This window comes from Neovison vison, chromosome 7, assembly GCF_020171115.1.
Source record: "Neovison vison isolate M4711 chromosome 7, ASM_NN_V1, whole genome shotgun sequence".
In the NCBI taxonomy this organism is placed as follows: Eukaryota; Metazoa; Chordata; class Mammalia; order Carnivora; family Mustelidae; genus Neogale; species Neogale vison.
Window position 1 is genome coordinate 43,017,898 of NC_058097.1, and position 23,436 is coordinate 43,041,333.

General features: G+C 39.0%; 1 protein-coding gene and 1 long non-coding RNA gene across 8 annotated transcripts; one reads left to right on the forward strand and one right to left on the reverse strand.

Annotated features, from left to right (window-relative positions):
• Positions 1-2,865: 2,865 nt before the first annotated feature.
• ZNF382 (zinc finger protein 382) lies at positions 2,866-20,282 on the reverse strand. Of its 7 annotated transcripts, none has more exons than XM_044256500.1 (5): positions 20,238-20,282; positions 17,806-17,879; positions 15,217-15,368; positions 14,850-14,945; positions 2,866-5,031 (listed from the first exon to the last, which is right to left on the reverse strand). In XM_044256500.1, exons 3-5 carry the CDS (start codon positions 15,353-15,355, stop codon positions 3,608-3,610), a joined length of 1,659 nt encoding a protein of 552 aa, XP_044112435.1. In that variant the 5' UTR covers positions 15,356-15,368; positions 17,806-17,879; positions 20,238-20,282; the 3' UTR covers positions 2,866-3,607. The 7 variants fall into 7 exon arrangements, with proteins under 7 accessions (XP_044112435.1, XP_044112438.1, XP_044112434.1 ...); XM_044256503.1 differs by having other exon boundaries at positions 2,866-5,028; positions 20,234-20,268; XM_044256499.1 differs by having other exon boundaries at positions 20,234-20,267.
• A 12-nt stretch (positions 20,283-20,294) lies between these two features.
• On the forward strand, positions 20,295-22,263 carry LOC122911619. The gene is made up of 3 exons (XR_006385494.1): positions 20,295-20,408; positions 20,869-21,030; positions 21,888-22,263. It is a non-coding gene; the product is annotated as an uncharacterized LOC122911619 (long non-coding RNA).
• The last annotated feature ends 1,173 nt before the right edge of the window (positions 22,264-23,436 follow it).

Sequence of the window (23,436 nt, forward strand, 5' to 3'; positions counted from 1 at the left end):
AGAGAGAGAGAGAGAAAGAAAGCAGGCTCTCCACTGAGCAGAGAGCCTGATGTGGGACTCAATCCCAGAACCCTGAGATCATGACCTGAGCTGAAGGCAGAGGCTTAACCCAATGAGCCACCCAGGTGCCCCTGTGTGGCACTATTTAAAGTCTAAAGTTCCCCTGTAGGCCCCCAGAGCCCATTTATGAAGTAACTGACTGGATAGCCTATCTTGACTATGTAATGAGTGAACAGAGGGGCATAAATGCCCTTGCAGGGAACTTCTGCCTTGAGCTCTCCCAAAGTAAATACTCACATAGATCTTAGTGGTTCAACCTGGAAATAAATTGCAGTCTACATGTGAATAAGGACACTGGGGAGCTTGCACCTAAATAATTCTGACTCCCTAATTGCTTACCTACATTTTCTTTCTCTTAGTGAGCCACATTCTTTGGTTCTATTTATTTCTTTAAGTAGGCTCCACAATGTGGGGCTTGAACTCCCGACCCTGAGATCAAGATGTGAGCTGAGATCATTGAGTCAGATGCTTAACTGAGTCACCCAGGTACCCTCCCTTTTGCTTTTAAATGAAGGCATTACATAGATATGCTCTGTGGAGTCTTGTCAGTCCTTTGGACTGATGGAATCTTTGCACATGTTAACTCTCTTTTGTCTCATAACCTTCAGTTAGGTGTATAAAATATGAATTTGTGAATTAATTCCTAGTCTATTATATATGTTTGGTAGCAGTAAGTGGACTTGGCAATCCAAAATCATGTACACTCCTTAGAGATGCCCAAACTTCATTTACCAATAGATCAGTGAGTTGAAAGTCCTCATTTCATATATTTATCCATTCATAAAGTATTCATATAAATTAATTAAAAAGAACATGCCCAAATTCTTCAAAAGAGACCTTCATACAGGAGTATGGAATACAGCCCAATCCATAGCCCAAACACATCAAAACATAAAATATTGGGCCTGCTTTTTCTAAGAAGCAGCTTATATGTGAACAACTGTTAGCAAAAATTCATTTACACTTTCTTCAAAGCATTCAAAGTATCTTCTATAAGGACATGGCTGTACTTATCTCCCTTTCTTCTTTAGAAGGATTTTATTTATTTGACAGAGAGCATGAGCAGGGAGAGGAGTAGGGAGAGGGAGAGTAAGAGGGAGAAGCAGGCTCCCTGCTGAGCAAGGACCCTCCCCACCCACATGTGGGGCTTGATCCCAGGACTCTGGGATCATGACCTGAGTCAAAGGCAGACACACCTAACCAACTGAGAGCCACGTAGGCACTCCCTTATCTCCGGATCTTGATTTTTCTCTGCACCTTAGTTCATGGAACATAAGGGAAACGACCCTGCATAGGATCTTTCAAAAATAGGCTTGTTTCCCTCTACATTATCCAGTAGGTCTTTTGGGGCTGTTTTTGGTTTTTGTAAAATTGTGAAGAATGCATTTTCATAGCTAAGCTAACCAAGTTGATAAATATAATTTACTACCAAAAAATGAGAAAGAAATTAGCATATGAACCCTTCATTGAGTTGTTCTTTATGTATGTAATTGCAAACAAAAACTACATCCGATCTTCAACTGTGTTTTAGGATCATTTTTCTTTTCATGTCAAGTATCTCCTAGTAGTCACCACACTTTCTCATTGACTCTGAATCCAAATCATACCATTATTTTATAATATAGATACTCAGAGATTATTTTCCATTTCTTTTAATCAATCCAATTTAATTTTTAAAATGTAACCATTTAGTGGTTCAGGAGTCTGAGAAGGCTTTAGCTGAGCACTTCTTGCTTGGGGTCTTTCAGATGGTTCCAGTTGGGTGTTAGAAAGGGCTACAGTCATCTGAAGACTTGATTAGGTGACCCACTTGCCTCATTCATTTAGTTGACAGATGGTACTGGATGATGGCTGGGAGCTTAGCTGGTGCTATTACCCAGGTACCTACATGTAGACTCTAGCATTATATCAGTATGGTCAGACTTCTTCCTAGAAGAAGCTTTCCCCAAGTTAGAGTTCCAAGCTACATCCATTCCCTTTTTAAAACTTCCCTTTCTTTAGCATAATTTTTTTGATGTTGTATAAGGAATGAGCTATGGCTAAAGTCATTCTTATGATCAATTTTTTTTTTTAAGAGAGCACGTGTATTGGGGGTTGTGGGGAAGGTTTGAGGGAGAGGGAGAGAGAAATTCCAAGCAGGCTTCTGAGGATGACCCTGATGTGGGGCTTGATCTCACGACCCTGAGACCATGGCCTAAGCTCAACTGACTGAGCCACCCAGGCACCCCTTATGATAATTTCATTTAAAGAGTTCCGATCCAATGTGAATTCTATGGTGTTGTGTATGATTTGAACTATGACCATAAGCTTTTCCATATTCATCATTTTTATACATCCAGGAAGATATAGGCCATAGGCAAATGCTATTACCCCCTGTTACTTTACTATACTTGGAGGTTTTTTCTCCAGTTAGAACTCTCTAATGCAAGGAAGCATGCTAGGAGCCTTCCTTTCCTTAATATGACTTTTGGATTCCAAATATGGCAGTTTTGTGGCTAGAGACAACCTCACATTAATTACATTTGTTTGGTATTGTATTACAGTTTGGGCTGTGGCTAAAAGCCTTTGTGCATACATTATAATTGGATTCTCAGTTTTCATATTTATAGAGTTTCCCTTTAGCATGAACTGTCTGGTTGGAACCATCACCATATCACTAATATTCAGTTGTTTTCCTTCAGAGTGAATTATATCATGCTATGAAAGTTCTGAGTTGTTTGGTAGTATCTACCAAAGCTGACCAAACATACATATGCTCCAGCAATTTCATTCCTAGTGTATACACAAGAGAAGTGAATGCATGTACACCAAATGATAAGTATGTTCACAGAAGCATTATTTATTATGAACCTAAGCTGTAAACAATGAAAAAGTCCATCAACAGTAGATTGGATAAACTGTAATTTAATCATGATGGAATTCAATATAGAATAGAAATAAATGAACTTCTGCTGCATGCACTAATGATGGGTTTTACAAACATAATGATGACTGAAACAAGCCATATATAAAAGAATACATGATGTATAATCCAATTTATATAAAGGTTCATAATATGCAAAACCTAATTTCTGTTATAAGTCAGAACTGTGGTAAATTTTGAGGAGGTAACAACTAATTTTTATTTCATATCTGCAATGAGAAATACATACTTCCTTTCTTTTAAACCACTCTTATGAACATTCATACTTCCTTTCTTTTAAAAACACTTCCACTCACAGTGTGGTCCATGGACCACTGGTCAGTTGCTTATTACTGGGTCACAACAAGGTATGTAATGAAATTGAAAACAAGCGATTTTAAATGTTTGTAGAAACTTGACAGAGGAAGTTTATGCCTGCTGAATCTAATAATAAAAAATTTAGGGTTGTATTTTAAATGACTACTGTCATTTGTCTAGTCATTCTTTGTGTGTTATATAGGTTCACAAACAGTAGGTAAATTTGTGGAATAGTACCTTAAACTGTTGAATATTATATTTGCAAGCTACATCATGTACAGTGTTTACTAGGACTTCAAAAGTTTTTTACCAAAAAAGACATGTCCTTTACTGAATTCCCATGGTTTCTACCTTGTGGGTTTTTTGATGTACAATGAGGTTTGACTTACAACTGAAGAACTTCCCACATTCTTTACATTCATATGGTTTCTCTCCTGTGTGAGTCTTCTGGTGGCGAATGAGGTTTGATTTCCTACTAAAGGCTTTCCCACACTGAGGACATCCATTGGATTTCTCTCCTGTATGTATTCTCTGATGAACAGTGAGGATTGCCTTCTGGCGGAAGGACTTCCCACATTCATTACAAATATAGGGTTTTTCCCCAGTATGAATTCTTTGATGGAGAGTGAGGGTTGTCTTTTGGCAGAAGGACTTTCCACATTCACTGCATATATAGGGTTTCTCTCCTGTGTGAGTTCTCTGATGTACAGTGAGGGTTGTCTTCTGGATAAATGCCTTCCCACATTCATTACATTGATATGGTTTCTCTCCTGTGTGAGTTCTCTGATGATCAATGAGGTATGACTTCTTTCTAAAAGCACTTCCACATTGAGTACATTCATAGGCTTTCTCCCCTGTATGTGTTTTGTGATGTCTAGTGAGAGTTGCCTTCTGGCGGAAGGACTTCCCACAATCCATACAAATGTAGGGCTTCCCTTCTATATGTGTTTTCTCATGAAGAGTGAGGGCTGTCTTTTGACGGAAAGCTTTTCCACATTGATTGCAGACATAAGGTTTCTCACCTGTGTGAATTCGTTGATGTTCAATGAGATATGACTTCCTTCTAAAGCTATTTCCACAATAAGGACACTGAAAGGGTTTCTCTTCTGTTTGAGATCTCTGATGCATGATAAAAATAGACTTCCTGCAGAGGAACTTACCGTATTTGCTGTATCCATGGGTTTTCTTTTCAATAAGAGTTTGTGAATGGGCATTGAGATTTGACTTTTCGATTAAGGCTATTCCATCTTTATTGTATTCATAGGGTTTTTCTCCTCTGTGAGTTCTAGTATGTGTAAATAACATTCCTTTCATAAGGAAGGATTTTTCACATTCATTATGATCTAATGATTGCTCAGGAGTTTGAGTCTTCTGATGTTGAATAAGCTCTTGCTTACCACTCAGACTCCTTTCTGTTTGTTTACAGAGATTCATTGTAGTATGAATTTTCTCATTTTTAGTATTGAGGAATGATTTCTCCCATCCATTACTCTCAGCAAACTTCTCTCTTACAGGGCTTATATTTCTACTGACTAATTCTGAAATATTTTTTAAAACCTTTCCATCAGGCTTATATTCACGTAGTATTGTTTTTGACATAACACGGTTCTTGCCTACAGGAAACGTTTTCCCAAAAATATTACTTCTTTCCTTAATTAATCTTTTGTGGTTGATGAATATGACTGATCGAGAGTGCCTGTCTTGGTATTCTTTGAACTTCACTAAAGCATCTTCAGCTTTTCCATCTTCTTCTAGAAGAGAATAACAACACTGTAAGTTTTCACATAAATATTATGGATCGGATGTATATACAAACAACCCATTGTGCAACTGTCTGCCTCACTATCGTGATCTACACAAAGGCCAAAATAAATTCCCTCTTGGTAGGGAAAATTCTTATGATATAAACACAAAGTCTGATACACAGTTAAAATGAGGAAAAAAATGGCACAAGAAAAGAACACTCATACCATACCTTTGGCATATTGTTAATATAAGCTACCTTGAGCAGGTATAATAAACACGAGGACAAGTAAACAGAAGACAAAGGATGATGAAAGTGGGATTGTTCTTGGAATGGGCAGATTCAGAAATAAGGGAGTGAGCTTATTAAGGGTACTAACCAGTAAGCAAGGAAAATGTTCAGGTAGAAATGAAAGCCTAAATATTATTCCCTCATGCCTAAATATGTGTTATAAAATACTTTCACTTGTTTCTTCCTCACTTGCATGTATCCCATCCATGGCAAATGAACTTTCTCAAGCACTCATTTCCTAGTGTTGAGAGAAACACTGTTTATAGCCTAGGCCCTAACTTTCCACACAACTTAAATTCTCCTGAAAGGGAAGACTTTGAGAAACCTCTTTCCATTAGGAATTGTAAAATAAACCAGAGAACAAAGTATACTTAAAACATGAATATAATCATTGTTGTATTCTGACTGCTGGTACCATCAATTTTTTCTTCCAGAAATGGTCAGTAACTAAATTCTCCTGACCATCAATTCTAACTTTTCCTCCTTTTATTTGCTGAATTACTCTTTCAATTTTCAGGAATGATGGGTTTACGTTTTCCTCCCAATGCAGTAACATAACTTAACTCCATTATTCCCTATGGGGGATGTGAAGGCCTAGATTCCGCAACCATGTGCTTATAGCACTAATTGATTGTTATTTTTCTTTCTTTTTTTAAAACTCTCTTATTTTTCTTATAATTTTTGGCTATATCTGATTATTGTTACCTTACCACCACCCATGTCTAGTAGGGTAATTTTAAATACGGATTGATGAATCCATATATATTGTAAATAAGACACAAGTACCATTGACTTGTGTCTTATTTACAATAGCCCTTAACTGGTAACTGCCCAAGTATTCATCAAAAGGTAAATGGTAATACTGTGCCATGTATATATACAATACAATACTACTCACCAATAAAAAAAATCTGATACACAGTGGAAAGAGATGAATCTCATTTTTCAGAGTGAAAGCTTTATGCAAGAGTATATATTATACAATTCCACTTACATGCAGTTCTAGAACACACTAAAACTAATCTGTATTAGTAACTAGAGTTACATCATCTTTCTAAGACCCACAAACACCTTCAGAGACATTCTACTATTGATTTATCCAAAAGCCTTCATATATTAATTGCATCCTTTAATGTACAATTTATCTGAAATTAGATTATAATTATAGCCTGGACCATCCATTTCAAGAACTCTTTCAACAATCTGCTATTTTAGTATGAATATTATATGTAGAATGCTTATTTGATAATATTGCCTTCCCAACTAAAAGTTAAGCTCTTGGATGTCAATATTTTATTGACTATCTTCTGAGTATACATTAACACCTGTTTATCTGAGATAAAGGAATGTGATCTTAGCATGTATATTTAAAAGAACTTATCATTAAATGATTTCTGAATGGATGAGAAAGATGTTTTCCTTGCATAGTATCAAGAGAGGTAACTGGGGCGCTTGGGTGGCTCAGTCATTAAGCGTCTGCCGTCAGCCCAGCTCATGATCCCAGGGTCCTGGGATCGAGCCCTACCTCAGGCTCCCTGCTCAGTGGGAAGCCTGTTTCTCCCTCTCCCACTCCTCCTGCTTATGTTTCCTCTCTCGGTATCTCTCTCTCTGTCAAATAAATAAATAAAATCTTAAAAACAAGAGAGAGGTAACTACTGAATAGTCTCTATTACTACAGTAAGAAAAAGTAAAAGAGAGAACCTTATTTGGGGGAAATGTTAACTGGATGGGGAAAGAAGTTTGATCATAACAGAGGATGCACCTATTCATAATTTTCAGATATGAGTAGAATATGAATGCAGCAAAAAAGGAATTGACGTGGCCTGGAGTAGTCCAGGAACATTTCACGGAGGAAGCAAAACTTGATCTTTTAACTAAATGATATGTAGTATTGTATAGTGAAGAAAATAACCTTGCGCAAAGAGACATCTGACATTTGCCTTTGGCTTCTGGGAAGTAATCACTAAGCCCTTGGAATAGATATTTGTTTGCCTGGGAGTTTTTGGCCAGCCAGAAAATCACAATGTAATTTAGGGAGGTCTTTGACCCACACCAACAGTGTGGTTTAGGGTGGGTGCTTCGGGTCACACAGTATCAGCCTGAACCTCTCAAGGGGCTAGAAACTGAGATTGGCTACATGTACAGTTAATCATGCCTAGTCATGGAGCCCCAATATAAACTCTGGACAATGGGCTCAGGGGATGCTTCCCTGGCAATGTTCTGTAGGTACTGTCACACCAGCAAGGTAATGCTCTCCATGATTCCATAGAGAGAGGTCTACTAGAAGCTTCATGTTTGGTATCTTCCTGATCTCTGCACTTTGTGTTTAGCTGATTCTAATCCATATTTTTTCTCCCGTTATAAACCATAACTATTACAGCTTTCAGCAAGTTCCCTGAGTCCTTATAGCACAGTGTTGATATTTGTGCTAGGCTTGGGGACTCCTGAACTTACAGTTGGTGTCAGAAGTGAGGGTAGTCTTGTGTATACTACTGTACCCTCTAAGTTGTAGTTGGCTAACTTTGCAAGTGTCTACATGAGTATGTAGCACCTATCACACAGTGAAAGGTCCAGTTGTGACGAATAAAACCAATTGTATGGAATACACCTGGGAGACTAGAACAAAGAGAGGTGAATAGAATTCTCAGTCACAGAGAGAAATAAATTTGGAAATGATCAGATGGGAAATTTTTCTGTCAGAAGGAACTTAAATTTTATATAATAAGTGATATCTTTTGGTATATTGATAGTATAAATGGAATAACTAGGTAAAAACCATGGCAAATCCAAATAGTAATTACAGCAGTTACTGAAATAATATGCTCTCCTTTTGGAAGAGGTCGGTAGCAAATGAGAATATGAGAGTAGATGTAAAGATATTTCAGAGTGAAATAACACAAATTGTGGAGAGATCATTAAGTGTAGCAAAGATGAGGGCACCTGGGTGGCTCAGTTGGTTAAAGCCTCTGCCTTTGGCTTGGGTCAGGATCCCAGGGTCCTGGGATCAAGCCCCACATCAGGCTCTCTGCTCAGCAGGGAGCCTACTTCCTCCTCTCTCTCTGCCTGCCTCTCTGCCTACTTGTGATCTTTCTCAGTGTCAAATAAATAAATAAAATCTTCAAAAAAAAAGTATAGCAAAGATGATGGAAGCAACCTGATACTAGAAGGGGCTGACTATGGGGAGAAAAGGAAATAGAAAGAAATAAGGATAAGATAAAGACAATGACTATTATTTCTGATAAATCAATAATCGAAAGGATGACACAACCGATTGTTGTATTGCTGTAGGCAGATCAAAATATACACTAGAGTTCAAATGGGAGAAGAGGGCTGAAAAAGCATATTTGAAAGGCATTCACACAAAACAAGAAAACCACACTTGAGAATGGATCAGATTATTATAGTTTGCAGGACTTTTTCTAAGAGAGAGAGAATGCACAGACGTGGAAGTGGTCAGGGGGATATGCAGGGGGAGAAGGTGAGAGAATCCCAAGCAGACTGCACTGAGTGCAGAGCCTAATAATACAAGGCTTGACCCCACAACTGGAGACCAAAACCTGAGTGACCAGAGTGGAAACTGAGAGTCGGATGCTTAATTGACTGTACCACCCAGGTCCCCCAACTCATAGGACTTTCATAAAGGCAAGGATTAAAGATGAAGAAAGAGCCTTTAAGGATACCAATGAGAGACCACTGAAATAAAATCAACTTATTCAGTAAGTATTTAATTTCCTAGGCAATAAAGAAGGAGGGAGGAAAAGCAATGAAGATGTGAAAAGGCACTTGGGGAAATAGGATTAAAATGAGTTAGTGTTTTTTACCCAAATCAAGGTGGGAAGGCATCAGGTATCTGAGCACTATGCCATGGAACACAGAAACTTATTGGAAGTGAATATATTGGAAAAAAGTGATACTAAAATTATCTTAGGTCCACAGTATATGAATTTTGAAATCTGATGGCAGGTGTCATGGTGAAAATAGGATGTGAGCCTGACTGCAAGAAACAGTTAAGACATTGCACAGGGAAAGGAAGGAAAGAAAATGAAAAGAGGAAGAAATATTAGACAACGTTTTCTCTGTTTTTTTTTAATAGATTTATGAATACCTAATAAATAGGAGATTAAATGAAAGAAAAAAGAGAAAGAACTGAAATGTTAAAGACATGAAAATCAAGAAGAAAGACCTAAACCTAAATCCCAAAATGTGATTCATGGACCTTAGTACATGAGATCCTTAGTGAGAGGCAGCGAAGGGGAGAGGCATTCCACAAAATCAAAAATTTGTTTTGATCAAAAAAACTCTTTTTGTTAATAACAAAACTCTATTTGTCTTTTTAAGCTGGGTGTCTCATTAGTACTTACAGAGTTTTATTTTATGAAGGTTTATGACATAGGCTAATGTCATTAGAAGATTTTCACTACATTTCCTGAGAGGAGGCGACATATCATGCTTTGTAGGGTCACACATAGGAGCAGCAGGCTTGGTCAGGAGGCAGAAAGGAGAGAGTGGAAAGCCTAGCCAAAGCCTTTTTTGGGACTTGCTTGCATGGGAAAGGCAAAGCAGGATAGGGGAAACAGTTTAAGATTGGCATTTTTGTTATTCTTTTTTTTTTCCAATTTATTTATTTTCAGAAAAACAGTATTCATTATTTTTTCACCACACCCAGTGCTCCATGCAAGCCGTGCCCTCTATAATACCCACCACCTGGTACCTAAGATTGGCATTTTTGAACAGTATTGGAAGCTATGGGTTTTACAGGGGTGGTCTATAGTTGTGTAAGGTACTGGCCCCAGGTGATTTAGGGGCCAGAAAATGTTGCCTTGGTGTGTGACAGTTATGTAAAGGAGGTAGCTGAGGGTATGGACTTGGAATTGGTTGGTTTTTGTATGAAAGGCGGGCTTACCAACAGACTGTCTACTCTCTCTACAGATTAGCTAGCTCTGGGAGGGGCAATCTCTTCCCAGCCAGCAAGGTCCTCCAAAGTTGTCAAAACATCATAAAATATAAAAGATAAAAAATACGATTAATACAGCAGGTAAAATGCTGGCACATCAGCAGAAATGAAAACACTGGCACCAATCTATAATAGTAATCACTACATTTCTATTCCATAAGAAAAAAGGTGTCATGTAAGTCTATTTTTGATAGAGCAGGAAAAAATCATTAATTTTATTAGCTCTCCATCCTTGAGTACACATATTTTCAATATTCTGTGTGATGATTAAAGACGTGCATGCATGAAGCACTTCTGTTGCATACCAGAGTACAATATATTTTGTGAAGAGAAGTGCTGGTGTAATAATTTGAGTTGAGAACTGAATACAGGGCCCTCTTCCCCTCCTGCTGCATCCAAGAACAGAATGTTCCTGTGAAACTTTTCATAAGCTGAAATGGCATAAAGTGAAGAAGCAATTACCATTAATTTACACAGAAAATTTTTTGAGCATTCCCAGATCCAAAAAAATAACCTTTCCTCAGCTCTTCTGACACATCTTGCTAATCAATATGCAGAATAAATTGAGACAAAGCACAGATGCTCAAAGGTATGGTAGCATGATGCTGATGAGATGCTGAGTGTAGTTCTGGGGGAGGAGCTTGGCTGGACCTCTACAGCTCTCAGCAAAACAAACAAAGTGCTTTTTTGCTTTTCACCTTGTTTTATAAAAGCAAAGAATCCTCTTCAGATTTTTTTGGTTAGTGAAGACAGGTACAAATGGAGATCTTTACGAAAACCAAAGTGGCATAACATGAACTTTCAAAAAGCAGGGAATATCTGTATCTACTTCTTATGAAAGAGCATTTATTTGAGAGTACAACTGATTATTATTCAGACATGGGTATCTAGTAGATATTTTTCTTAAGATGTCATTTATTTATTTGACAGAGATAGAGATCACAAGCAGGCAGAGAAGCAGGCGGGGAGGGGGGAAGCAGGCTCCCCGCTGAGCAGAGAGCCCGATGCGGAGCTCGATCTCAGGACCCTGAGCTGAAGGCAGAGGCTTAAACCCACTGAGCCACCCAGGAGCCTCTAGACAATTTTTTTAAAGATGTTGTTTATTTGTCAGCAAGCACAAACTGGGGGAACAGCAGACAGAGGAAGAAGCAGGCTCCCCACTGAGCAAGGAGCCCGATGCAGGACCCTGATATCATGACCTAAGCTAAAGGCAGACACTTAACTGACTGAGCCACCCGGGCGTCCCTCTGTAGATATTTTCTTGAACAATGTGAGCATGATAATTCAAGGAAAACATATGCTAATATTTGTAACCAATGATAAAACCCACGCTTTCAAATAAAGGTCATTTTGTTGGAAAGCTTTTATTTGCTACTGTGAGCTTGTCAGATTCCCAATTCTTAGACATTTCTGATGATATTTCTGATGATATTAACAAATGTGGCCTCTGGTATTTTTAAAAATTAACATTGTATATAGAAATACGTTAAAATTTGGAAGATCTTAGATATCACTGAACTGTTACTTTCCAAATGATTAATACATAATATTACCAAAAATGCATGGGTAAAATACCCATTTAAGTAGACCACTGGATTTTATTTAACAGTGTACAAAAGTTCATTGTTATGATTTCAGGTTCTATATTGCAACTAGCTGTTCAGGAACTACCAATTGTTACATTTGGTGTAGTATTAATGAAGAATATCTATGACAATCTAAAGAGGCTCTTAAATATGTCTCATTCAGGGATGCCTGGGTTGCTCAGTTGGTTAAGCATCTCCCTTCGGCTCAGGTCATGATCCCAGGGTTCTGGAACTGAGTCCCGAATTCCGTTGGGCTCCTTGCTCAGCAGGGAGCCTGCTTCTCCTTCTGCCTGCCACTCCCACTGCTTGTGCTCACTCTCTATTTTTCTCTTTCACTCTCTGACAAATAAATAAAATCTTTAAAAAATATATATATATTTCTCATTCAACCTACATATGATGCTTGAAGGAGGCTTTCTTCATATATTTCAATTCAAACAACTTTTTGCAACAAATTGAATACAGAATCATATGTGAAAGTCGGCTATTTATTAAATAAATTTCAATTATGTAACAATTCCACTTTTGTCACTATTGTTTTTCTTTTGGGAGATAGTTATTTTTTGTAAAAATATGATTTTAAGTCAACATGTAATAAGTATATTGTTTTAAAATGATAAAAAAATTTTGTTTTAACTTCTTACACATTTCTGGTAAAAGTTGAAAATGGTACAGTAACTTTTATTTTTTTTTTTTAAGATTTTATTTATTTATTTGACAGACCGAAATCACAAGTAGATGGAGAGGCAGGCAGAGAGAGAGAGGGAAGCAGGCTCCCTGCTGAGCAGAGAGCCCGATGCGGGACTCGATCCCAGGACCCTGAGATCATGACCTGAGCCGAAGGCAGCGGCTTAACCCACTGAGCCACCTAGGCGCCCCGATACAGTAACTTTTAAAAGCTGACAGTTTCTAAAAAAGAGAAATATACACCTTCTTAATGAATGAGTGATACCACCTGCTAGGTGTTTACTGAGAAGAAATAAAAACGTTTGTTCACAAAAAGATGTTTACAAGAATGTTCACAATAGGGGCGCCTGGGTGGCTCAGTTGGTTAAGCGACTGCCTTCGGCTCAGGTCATGATCCCGGAGTCCCGGGATCGAGTCCCACATCGGCTCCCAGCTCCATGGGGAGTCTGCTTCTGACCTTCTCCCCTCTCATGCTCTCTCTCTCTCAAATAAATAAATAAATAATATTTTTTAAAAAAAGAATGTTCACAATAGCTTTATTAATAATGGCTCCAAACTGGAACATTTCAAGTGTCTATGAACTGGAGATGTATAAACAAACTGGTATATTCATACAACTGAATACTATTCTATAATTAAAAGAAACTACTTAAACTACTGCAAAAACATGTATATATATCTCACACATTAAGCTGAATTAAAGAAAATAGATATGAGAAAGGTATGGATAGACAAAACTAATCTATGCTGGTAGAAATCACAAGTGTGATTGTCCTAGTGGAAGGGACTGACTTGGAAGAGGCCTGAAGGAACTTAATGGGTTAATGGAAATGTTCTTTATATTGGGTATGACATACATGGGTTTATGCTTCTGTCAGAACTCAAAGGACTTCACACTTAAGATCTCCACATACAGGGGCACCTGGGTGGCTCAGTGGGTTAAAGCCTGTGCCTTCGGCTCAGGTCACGATCCCAGAGTCCTGGGATTGAGCACCGCATCAGGCTCTCTGCTCAGCGCCGAGCCTGCTTCCCTTCCTCTCTCTCTGCCTGCCTCTCTGTCTACTTGTGATCTCCGTCTGTCAAATAAATAAATAAAATCTTTAAAAAAATAAATTAAATAAAATCACCCAAAATTGGGGCGCCTGGGTGGCTTAGTGGTTTAAAGCCTCTGCCTTCAGCTTGGGTCACGGTCCCAGGGACCTGGGATCGAGCCCCTCAACGAGCTTTCTCCTCAGTGGGGAACCTGCTTCCTCCTCTCTCTCTGCCTCTGTTCTGCCTACTTGTGATCTCTGTCTGTCAAATAAATAAATAAATAACCAAATAAATAAATAAATAAATAGATATTTAAAGACCCAAAATAATGGGCGCTTGGGTGGCTCAGTGGTTTAATCCTCTGCCTTTGGCTCAGGTCATGATCCTGAGATTGAGTCCCACATCGGGCTCTCTACTTGGCAGAAAGCCTGCTTCCTCCTCTCTCTCTCTGCCTGCCTCTCTGCCTACTTGTGATTTCTCTCTGTCAAATAAATAAATAAATAAATAAAATCTTAAAAAAATAAAAATAAAAATAATTTTAAAACCCCAAATAAAAAGTAACGGTTGTTGGTGAGGGTTTGGAGAAACCGAAACCCTTGGAAATGTAAAATGGTGTAGCTATTGTGGAAAACAGTATGGTAGTTCCTCAAAACAGTAAACATAGAATTACATACGTTCCAGCATGTATATACATTCTGGGTATATACCAAAAAAGCTGAAAGCAAAGACTCAAGTAGATATTTGTATGCTCATGTTCATAACAGCATTATTCATAGTAGCCAAAAGGTAGAAGCATGAGCAACATATGATATATACATGCAGCTGGAATATTTCTCAGCCTTAAAAAGGAAGGAAATTCTGATATACTACAATATGGGTAGACCTTGAAGACATTATGTTAAATGAAAAAAAACTAATCACAAAAAAAGACAAATACCCCATGACTCCACATTTATGAAGTACCTAGGCAGATAAATTCATAGAAACAGAAAGTAGAATGGTAGTTGCCAGAGGCTAGGGGGAGAAGGTAATGGGGAGTTATTTTTGAATGAGTACAGTTCTAGTCCTGCAACATGAAAAGAGTTCAGGAGATGGATGATGGTGATAGTTGTACAATGTAAATGTGCTTAATGCCACTGAACTATATGCTTAAAAATGCTTAAGATAGTAAGTTTTATGTTATGTTTATTTTACCACAATTAAAAAATAGATCCCGCAAAACATTTGAATGTGTCAACTACCTGAGTCCACTGGATTTGCTCTGTACAGACTCACCAAGGTAGCTCTGACTTGGAAAATTTCTCTCCGCTGTCCATGGTTCTTCTCCTTGTTCCAACTTGCGGATCATCTCGGGCTTAGTCATGTGAAACCCTGGTAGTTAAAAATGAGACTTGGTATAAGCTGCTTGGGCTTCAAAACTTTTGAAGGAAGAGAAAGATATAGCTCTAAGGTGACAGACAAGGTATGCATTAACATCTTACCAAGTTAATACCTTGCACTAGGCAAGTGAGGACCTAATCACACTGTCTGCTAACAAAAAGGGAGTCATCACCTCTGATCTCTGAAATCCAAAGTTCCATATGCTTTAGAAATTCTTGAAAAGAGATGTATGATGTTGAAAGATTCAAGGAATTTTCCTTACCAACAGAGATGAGATGGCAGTAGTTTTCCAACATGACATCCCTGTAGAGGGCCTTCTGTGCAGGATCCAGTTGCTGCCATTCCTCCTGGGTGAAGTCCACAGTCACATCCCTGAATGACACTGATCCCTGTAAGGGCATACTCTAGTTCATCCTAAAGTGATTGGAACTAGTGAGAACTAGATATTGGAGACCATGTTCAGTGGTCAGACTAGTTTTCTTATTTTGTGTTTTCTACTGTAGAAATTTCTCCCTGATAATATTTACTTATTATCTCATGCTAAAAATATATAAGATCATACTATTTGCCTTAAATGTGACTGGTTGCCTAGTGGACCAAAATGAATAAAACTCTGGCCTTGCTCATGAAAAGTTACTGGTTACATGAGAGGCATACATATAAATACATACACTCAACAGGTATTACAGATGAATGACAGAAATATGTACAAGGGAAATGCTATGAAGTGAAGAAAAATTTCATTTTGTATTCCAAGGCTTCACTGAGGACATCAAAATTTTGTCCTCACAATGAATTTGTTTTGTACAGTGTATCAGCTTTTAAAATTCATGGGGAGAAGAAAATCAGTAAATTGAGGAAACACCAAAAGGCACAGTATGTTAGGAAAGAGTCTTTGTGCTCTAAGAAGAAAAACATATATCATGGTGGGCAGTTGGGCATGTTTATGGAATAATACTAGAATTTTCCTACAGAGCAGTGGTCTTAAAAATGTACTGAGAACACTCTCAACATATTTATATTTATTTATAAGACATCAGTCAGCATTAAAGGCAATCCATAGAGTTGATGATCTGCTCCTGAATATGATCTGTTAGTATTTTCCTCCCTTTTAATATATTGTCTTGTACATTCCATTCTAATGCACACCCCACTTTGCTTGTTCTGCTGCTTTGTGGAGTATAAAGAAATGCTAAATAGCACCTATGTTATCTGATAAAATTTGTACTTCAAAGGCAATACTCTTGAAGACTGGAGAAGGCTTGAGGTGTGTTAAGTAGGAAAGAAAATTAAGTAACCATTGTTGGAGATGTTTCCTAGATTAAGGTGGTATTAGTGGTCTAGAGAGGAGAAAACTGGTTAGTGGATAATGGGTTGCAAAAGAATTGGTCATAAATTGGTTGTAGAGTGACAAAAAAGAAGCATAGCTCTTGGGTTACCTGTATAGGCAAGTGGGGAGGTGCTGAGACTAGAAAATGGAAATGGAAAACAGAAGAAAGAATAAGCTGGACCAAGGAAGTAATGAAGTAAACCTTGGAAATGTACTTCAAGTGTCTATGGGACACTCAGGTGGTCCTAACTTTTGGGGATTGGATATATGATTCTGACACTCTGAATGGAAGTCTAGGATGGAGAGAGGTATTTGAGAGTCACTAGAATTAGATCAGTATAACCTTTAGAGTGGATCTGTGCATAGAGAAAAAGAGACAGTGAAGAGAAGAGAACAAATTGGCATCTGGGGAAAATCAGTATTTTTTAAAAAATTTTATTTATTTATTTGACAGACAGACACACAAGTCTACTGTGCAGAGAAGCAGGCAGAGAGAGAGGAGGAAGCAGGCTCCCCACCAAGCAGAGAGCCTGATGTGGGACTCGATCCCAGGACCCTGGGATCATGACCTGAGCTGAAGGCAGAGGCTTTAACCCACTGAGCCACTCAGGCACCTGAAAATCAGTATTTTGAAGATGGGTAGATAAAGAGGAATTTTCTGACAGACATGAAAATAGGGAAAAGTGCCACCTTTGATTCAAAATAGAATGTTTCAAGAATGGACTAGCATATGCACTTCATTCTGCTGCACCCACATATAAAAAATAAGAAGAAACTAAGAAGATAAGAAAAAAATCTGTAACAGCATTGAAATACTGGAAAGGTTTTCACTGGCTGGCCACGGTTTGTATGAATTGGATAAAATGGACAGGAGGATCACAGAAGTAGAATGCAAAATCATAGTTTTCTGTACAAGTGAGCAAACAAATCTCTCTCTTGGAAACCTCACACAACAAGACAGCTTACCACAAGCAAATAATGTGATTTACCAACTCTACCTCCCATTGTATCATTGCAAAACCTAGGTTATTGGAGATGATCAAAGCTTTTCCATGTCTGTTCCTTGACTCCTCACAACTTAGATCTCAAATCAGTGTCTAGACAAGATAGATTCATTAAAGATGGATAGATTCAGTAAATATATTCCCTTTTAAATCAAAATAATACATTGCTGTTCTAGCAGTACTTTTGTGAGAAGACTAAGAAAGGAGATGATGAATAATATACCAAGTCAATACGTAAACATTGGCTACATCTAGAAGATACACATGCAAAGGCTTATGTTTATCTGATTGGAATAAGAAAAACTGGGAAGAGGTCTGCAACTAGGTGGAGAAGGTGAGGAACATAGGATGCAAAATTTAGGGATGTAAAACCCTAAACGCACTCCTCACATTTTATGCTTAGGCCACTTGCTCATGGAAGCAATTGCCAACATCCTGGAAATTTAAGGATAGGGAAGCAAATGTTTATATCACCTGAAAACAACTTACTTCAGAAAGAGAGGAAACATCATCTCACCTGAGGCATGGCTTTGAGATTTGCAAGAGATGAACCTTCTCTTTTGAGCCTTTCTTTTGGAAAAGGGAAGAATCCTGAGAAGGCAGAGATGAGAGGATACAAAGAGTATGTGAAATCATATTTGACTTTGATCTCCCAGAATAATTCCGTTAAATCTGCATCAATTTTCACTGTTGCAGCACTTGTCCACTCTGTGTACCCACACGTATCCAGGGTGGTGATTAGTTGAGAAAAAGGGCAAATCCTGCTCCCTTGCCACCAGAAACCTAGTCTCTTCATGAATTAGAATGAATCTGGGCAATCTGTTGTTGGTGGAGAGAGAGAGAGGGAACATTGTGCTTTTCCCTCTGCAGCTCCATCTCCATGGAAGACAGGTTTGTCATATATTTCCAAATAGTTCTTCGTGGACTTTCTAACAATTTACATTGTTAGTATCAGTACAGGAGAATACCTCCCCATACCCTGATGAATGTGGTTGATAATAAATTTTTAATCTCTGCCTAATAGATATATACTGTAGTTCTAGCTTACACATCTTACTATGAGAGAATAAGCTCCTTTTATTTCTTTTCTATGATGGCATCTTCTTATAGTATGTCTATTTTTCTCATGTTTTAATTTCCTAATTGATATTATCTTTTTTATTTAGTAAACTAACCCTTTATTTTAAATTAGAAATAATTTTTCTTAGTTGCTTCTATGACTATTAAAGTGTTTTTACCTTGTGAAGCTTTCTTTTTATTATTATTATTTTTAAAGATTTTGTTTATTTGACAGAGAGATCACAAGTAGGCAGAGAGGCAGGCAGAGAGAGAGGGGGAAGAAGGCTCCCCGCTGAGCAGAGAGCCAGATGTGGGGCTCGATTCCAGTACCCTGGGATCATGACATGACCCAAGCCAAAGGCAGAGGCTTAACCCACTGAGCCACCTAGGTGCCCCCCCGTGAAGCTTTCTTTGTATGTTTTCTTGTTTAGCAATACTACAAATATATAAGTAACCCATATTTTTTCAATTAATGTGAAATGGCATCCCTATCATATATTACATATCCCTATATGCTTGAGAATATCTGAACTTTTAAGTTCCTCTACTTAATCTTTATTGATTCACCTGTATCATAGTGATAAGCATAATTATTGAAAATTAACTTACTAATTTACTAATAGCTAATTTAACTATTGAACAACACTTTTTGGTAGTACAGGTATGGAACTAGAAAAGAAATTGATCTTTCCATTCCTTAATGTAGGTTTCCTGGGGAAAGGATGATACCATGCTAAATGAAATCTAACGTACTGACTGCTACAGTGAATGTTTTAATTAGCAAACTATTTTAATTATTAAAATGAGACTGGCCTTGTGATTAAAAGTATACCAAGTACTTTTTTATTGTCTTAGAATGCCTGAAGAAGCTAATGACCCTGCCATTGATTCCATCTAGAAGCAGGAAACCTCATGCATACATCAGTGTTGAAAGTACTAGTTATGGACAAAAGTTGTTTTTTACTGCTTCCTATTCATGGAGCACTATTAATTTCAACACATTGATTTTAGTTTACATAGTGTTTCCCTGTATTGAATCTTACCATCTGGGAAATGAAATCTTACTTCTTCCTTTCCAATACTCATACCTCTATTTGCTAAATTGCTATTGAGGTACAATTTTGGAGGCAGGATTAATGACCACTCTCAGATAATTACATCTTAAGAACCCAACTAGACAGTGGTCATGCAGTTTTTCAATCACAAAACCATCACAAATAATAACAGTAGGTTACAAACACATGCACAGTTACAGTCAACCAAACTTACTTCAGAAAACCCCCATCTCACAGTACCCATGTGTCATTTACAACCTCAGACAGCACACTGCATAATTCCAGGCAAAGTCACAAAATCACTTTCGTTTCTTCATAGTCACCAATAGTATCAAGCAGGACTCACACCTACTCTAAATTTAGACACATAAGGAGGAAATCCGAGGCAGCTACACAACTCCGTCTACTTTTTACACACATTCGGTCCCAACATCTCACAGATAGCAGGCACCCAAAACGCAGCAGGTTGGGCACAAGAGGCCGCCTCAATTCGGGACACACACGCAGCGCCTGCTGTTTGAGGCCCCGCTCCCAGCGATAGAGCTTCCTCCGCGTCAAAACAGACAAACCCCTCCCCTCGCGGAGCTCGCTTCAGGTCAGACCTGATTGTCACCCTCAGGGTCACGCCCACGGGCCACGCCCGAGGCCCCGCTCGCACTGATCCGAGCGACTGGTTACCGTGGGCTCGGTTCCGGTTCCCTCCTCAGAATTACCAAGCCGGGCTTGAACTCCCTGTTTCCTCCCTGGCCTTTCCTCCGGGACCGGATAGCTAGCCTGGCCTCTCGGTCCGAGCACCAGGTTCCCGCCTCCTCAAGAGCCCCTAGGACCTACCAACCTCACCCCCGGCCAAGGATCAGTCGTCTGCGCCTGCGCACTCCCGCGTGGGCCGGAGCTCCCAGGAGTCCACGGGGCGGCGCGTTAGTAGCCTAACTGTGCAAGCTACCGGCTCCCCGGGCTGTTTGTGTCAACGTCCGCGCTTTTCCAGAGTGGACTACATTTCTCACAGGTTAGTGAGTTAGTGAACTTCATCCTCTGGTTCATTTTCCTCTAGGTTTACGGTCATAGTTTTCCGTGTGGTGAGTTGAAGTGACCCCGGTCTGGGTACGGGAGGAGCTCCCCGCGGGAGGTCCGGAGTTTCCCAGGTGCGTTATGAGCAGGTGGAGCAGGAGCGTCAGGCCAGTGTGGAGAAGGTGATTGTGTGTTTGTGTGGCGTGTGTGCGCGATTGTGTGACTGAATCGGCGTGGGATGTGATCATGAGTGTGTGTGCGCGCGCGCGCGTGGTGGGGAGGCTCTGAGTGGTCCAGATTAAGGCTCCTGGGACTGTGTGGGGGCGGAGCCTTTTTTTATGACCATGTTCAGTTGTGACTGTGAGATGTGTTGTACTTTAAGTGATTCCATGACAGCGCTATTGTGACCAACCGAAGGCTAATCAGAATTGGCCTAGTGTAGCTTTTTTATTTTTTAGATAAGGCAGAGCTTCATTTTTGCATTTTTGGTGCTGAGGAATCTGTGGACAAGATCCCCGTGTGACTCAGTCTGTGCCTGTGAAAGACCTCGAGGCCCTCCTTAACCACAAGGGACCCCCTGTTCTGAAGGATGGCCTTTGTTGCCTTCATCAGTGCACGCTGTATGTATTATCCAGCCTAGTGCTTGAAGGAATAAGAGTACAGTGAGTGTAGCCTATTCTTGACTCAATTTTAAGTTCCACTTGGAATTTTTTGTATTGGGTTTTCTTTCACTGCCTCTATCATTTCATCTTATAACCACACTGCACAGAAATGCTAGTTGCACAAAAATGGCTGTCAAAGGGAAGTTGAACATTTGAGACCTAGAATGAAGGTTACTACTAAAATAAATAAATAAATAAATAAATAAAATAAAAAAGCACAGCCCTATGTTTATTGTGGCAATTTTAGAGCTCGAATTGCCCCCAAGGCAAGGTCCTGGGAATACATGATACTGAGGCACCAAGAATAGGATTATTTCCTGTGAATCTGCCCCTTAGCTCTGTGGGGTCAGGCTGCATATTGCAGATCCATGGCATTTTTATAGCTCCATTGACAGAAAACTGCTGTGAACATAGAAACAGATTGCAGTCCCAGGTTTCAGTGAATGTGAATTTTCCTTATGGTACAGGGAACAGTTAACAGTATTCCAGGCTTTCTCATACCTCCATTAGTGTGTGCTTAGTACATATCACGGGGGCTTGTTAGTGATGAGGAAGTATGTTCTTGTTTAGTCTGTCTGGGCTCCAGGAAAGGCCTGCTATGTTGTGCTTCCCTTTTCTTTCCCCTTTTTGCTGTATTCCAAAGAAGAGCAATGAGAGGAGAACATTGTTATAGTTACACATCTCAATGCCAAGCTAGAAGTCATCTTGAGCTTTCTCTTTGTTTTGTGAAATTTCATTTTTGTTTTTCAGGATACAGAATAACTTCATCTTAAATGCCTGCCAAATAGTGACTTAAACATTTACCTTGTCTCTAGGTCTTCTCTTCCCAGTTAATGATGGTACCATGAGAATGGATCTCCTTTCCCAGTTCCTCATCAAATTCTGTTTCTACAGTTAATTTTCATATAGACACTTGCCAACACTTCCCCTTGTATGCTTTTTGCTGTGTTCTCATCATGCAGCCATAGTCCTTTTTTATTTTATACAGTGATTTGTTAAGGAAGAAACCAATATTTAAGTAGAATTATACCTTTGATACTTTAGATATTCTCCAGACACATGAGTGGAAAAATGGCAAGGTGGATAGTTTGATTGATTTCAGTGTACTATATAATGGTCTCTGAGTCTTTTTTTTTTTTTTTTAAGATTTTACTTATTTATCAGAGAGAGAGAGAGGGGGAGAGAGCGAGCACAGGCAGACAGAATGGCAGGCAGAGGCAGAGGGAGAAACAGGCTCCCTGCCGAGCAAGGAGCCCGATGTGGGACTCGATCCCAGGACGCCGGGATCATGACCTGAGCCGAAGGCAGCTGCTTCACCAACTGAGCCACCCAGGGATCCCTGGATTCTGCGTCTTGAGCAGGGGTCAGCCGACTTTGACCCAGCAGGCCAAATCCAGCTTGTGTCCTGTTTTTTTGGGTCTGTGAACTGTTTGGTTTTAACATTTTTCAGTAATTAAAAAAATATCAGAAGAAGAGCCATATTTCATGACATGTGAAAATTATATGAATTTCAAATTTTGGTGTCTACAAATAAAGTTTTGAATTTGGTCAGTTAAAAAGTTTGTGGAAATTTGTTAACTCTTTTGTTAAATAAGTACCTACATAATATCCTTGATTTTACTTTTAGGCCCACAAAGCTTAGCCTATTTTCTATCCTTTACAGAAGTTACTGACCCCTAATCTAGAGTATCTAAATTAAAATCTTAGTTTTGCTGTGTAGTGTTTGTGAGTTTGGATAATATGTTCAGTATCTTTCTATTCCATAATTTGTAAAATGCAAATAATATGAATTTCAAAGGGTTTTTTGAGGATTAGGAGCTTTAATATTAATAGGGCACTAGAACAGTGACTGACAATAATAAATACTTAAGCTAAAAACTTGTTATTTTTAATTTCAGTGTTCCAGAATTCATTGTTTATGCACCATACCCGGTTCTCCATGCAATACGTGCCCTCCATAGTACCCATCTCACCCAACCTCCTACCCCTCTCCCCTCCAAAACCTTCAGATTGTTTCTCAGAGTCCACAGTCTCTCATGGTTCGTCTCCCGCTCCAGTTTCCCCCAACTCCCTTCTCTCCAGCTCCCCATGTCCTCCATGCTATTTGTTATGCTCCACAAATAAGTGAAACCATATGATAATTGATTCTCTCTGCTTGACTTACTTCACTCAGCATAATCTCTTCCAGTCTCGTCCATGTTGATACAAAAGTTGGGTATTCATCCTTTCTGATGGAGGAATAATACTCCATAGTATATATGGACCACATCTTCCTTATCCATTCGTCCATTGAAGAGCATCTTGGTTCTTTCCACAATTTGGTGACTGTGGCCATTGCTGCTATGAATATGGGGGTACAGATGG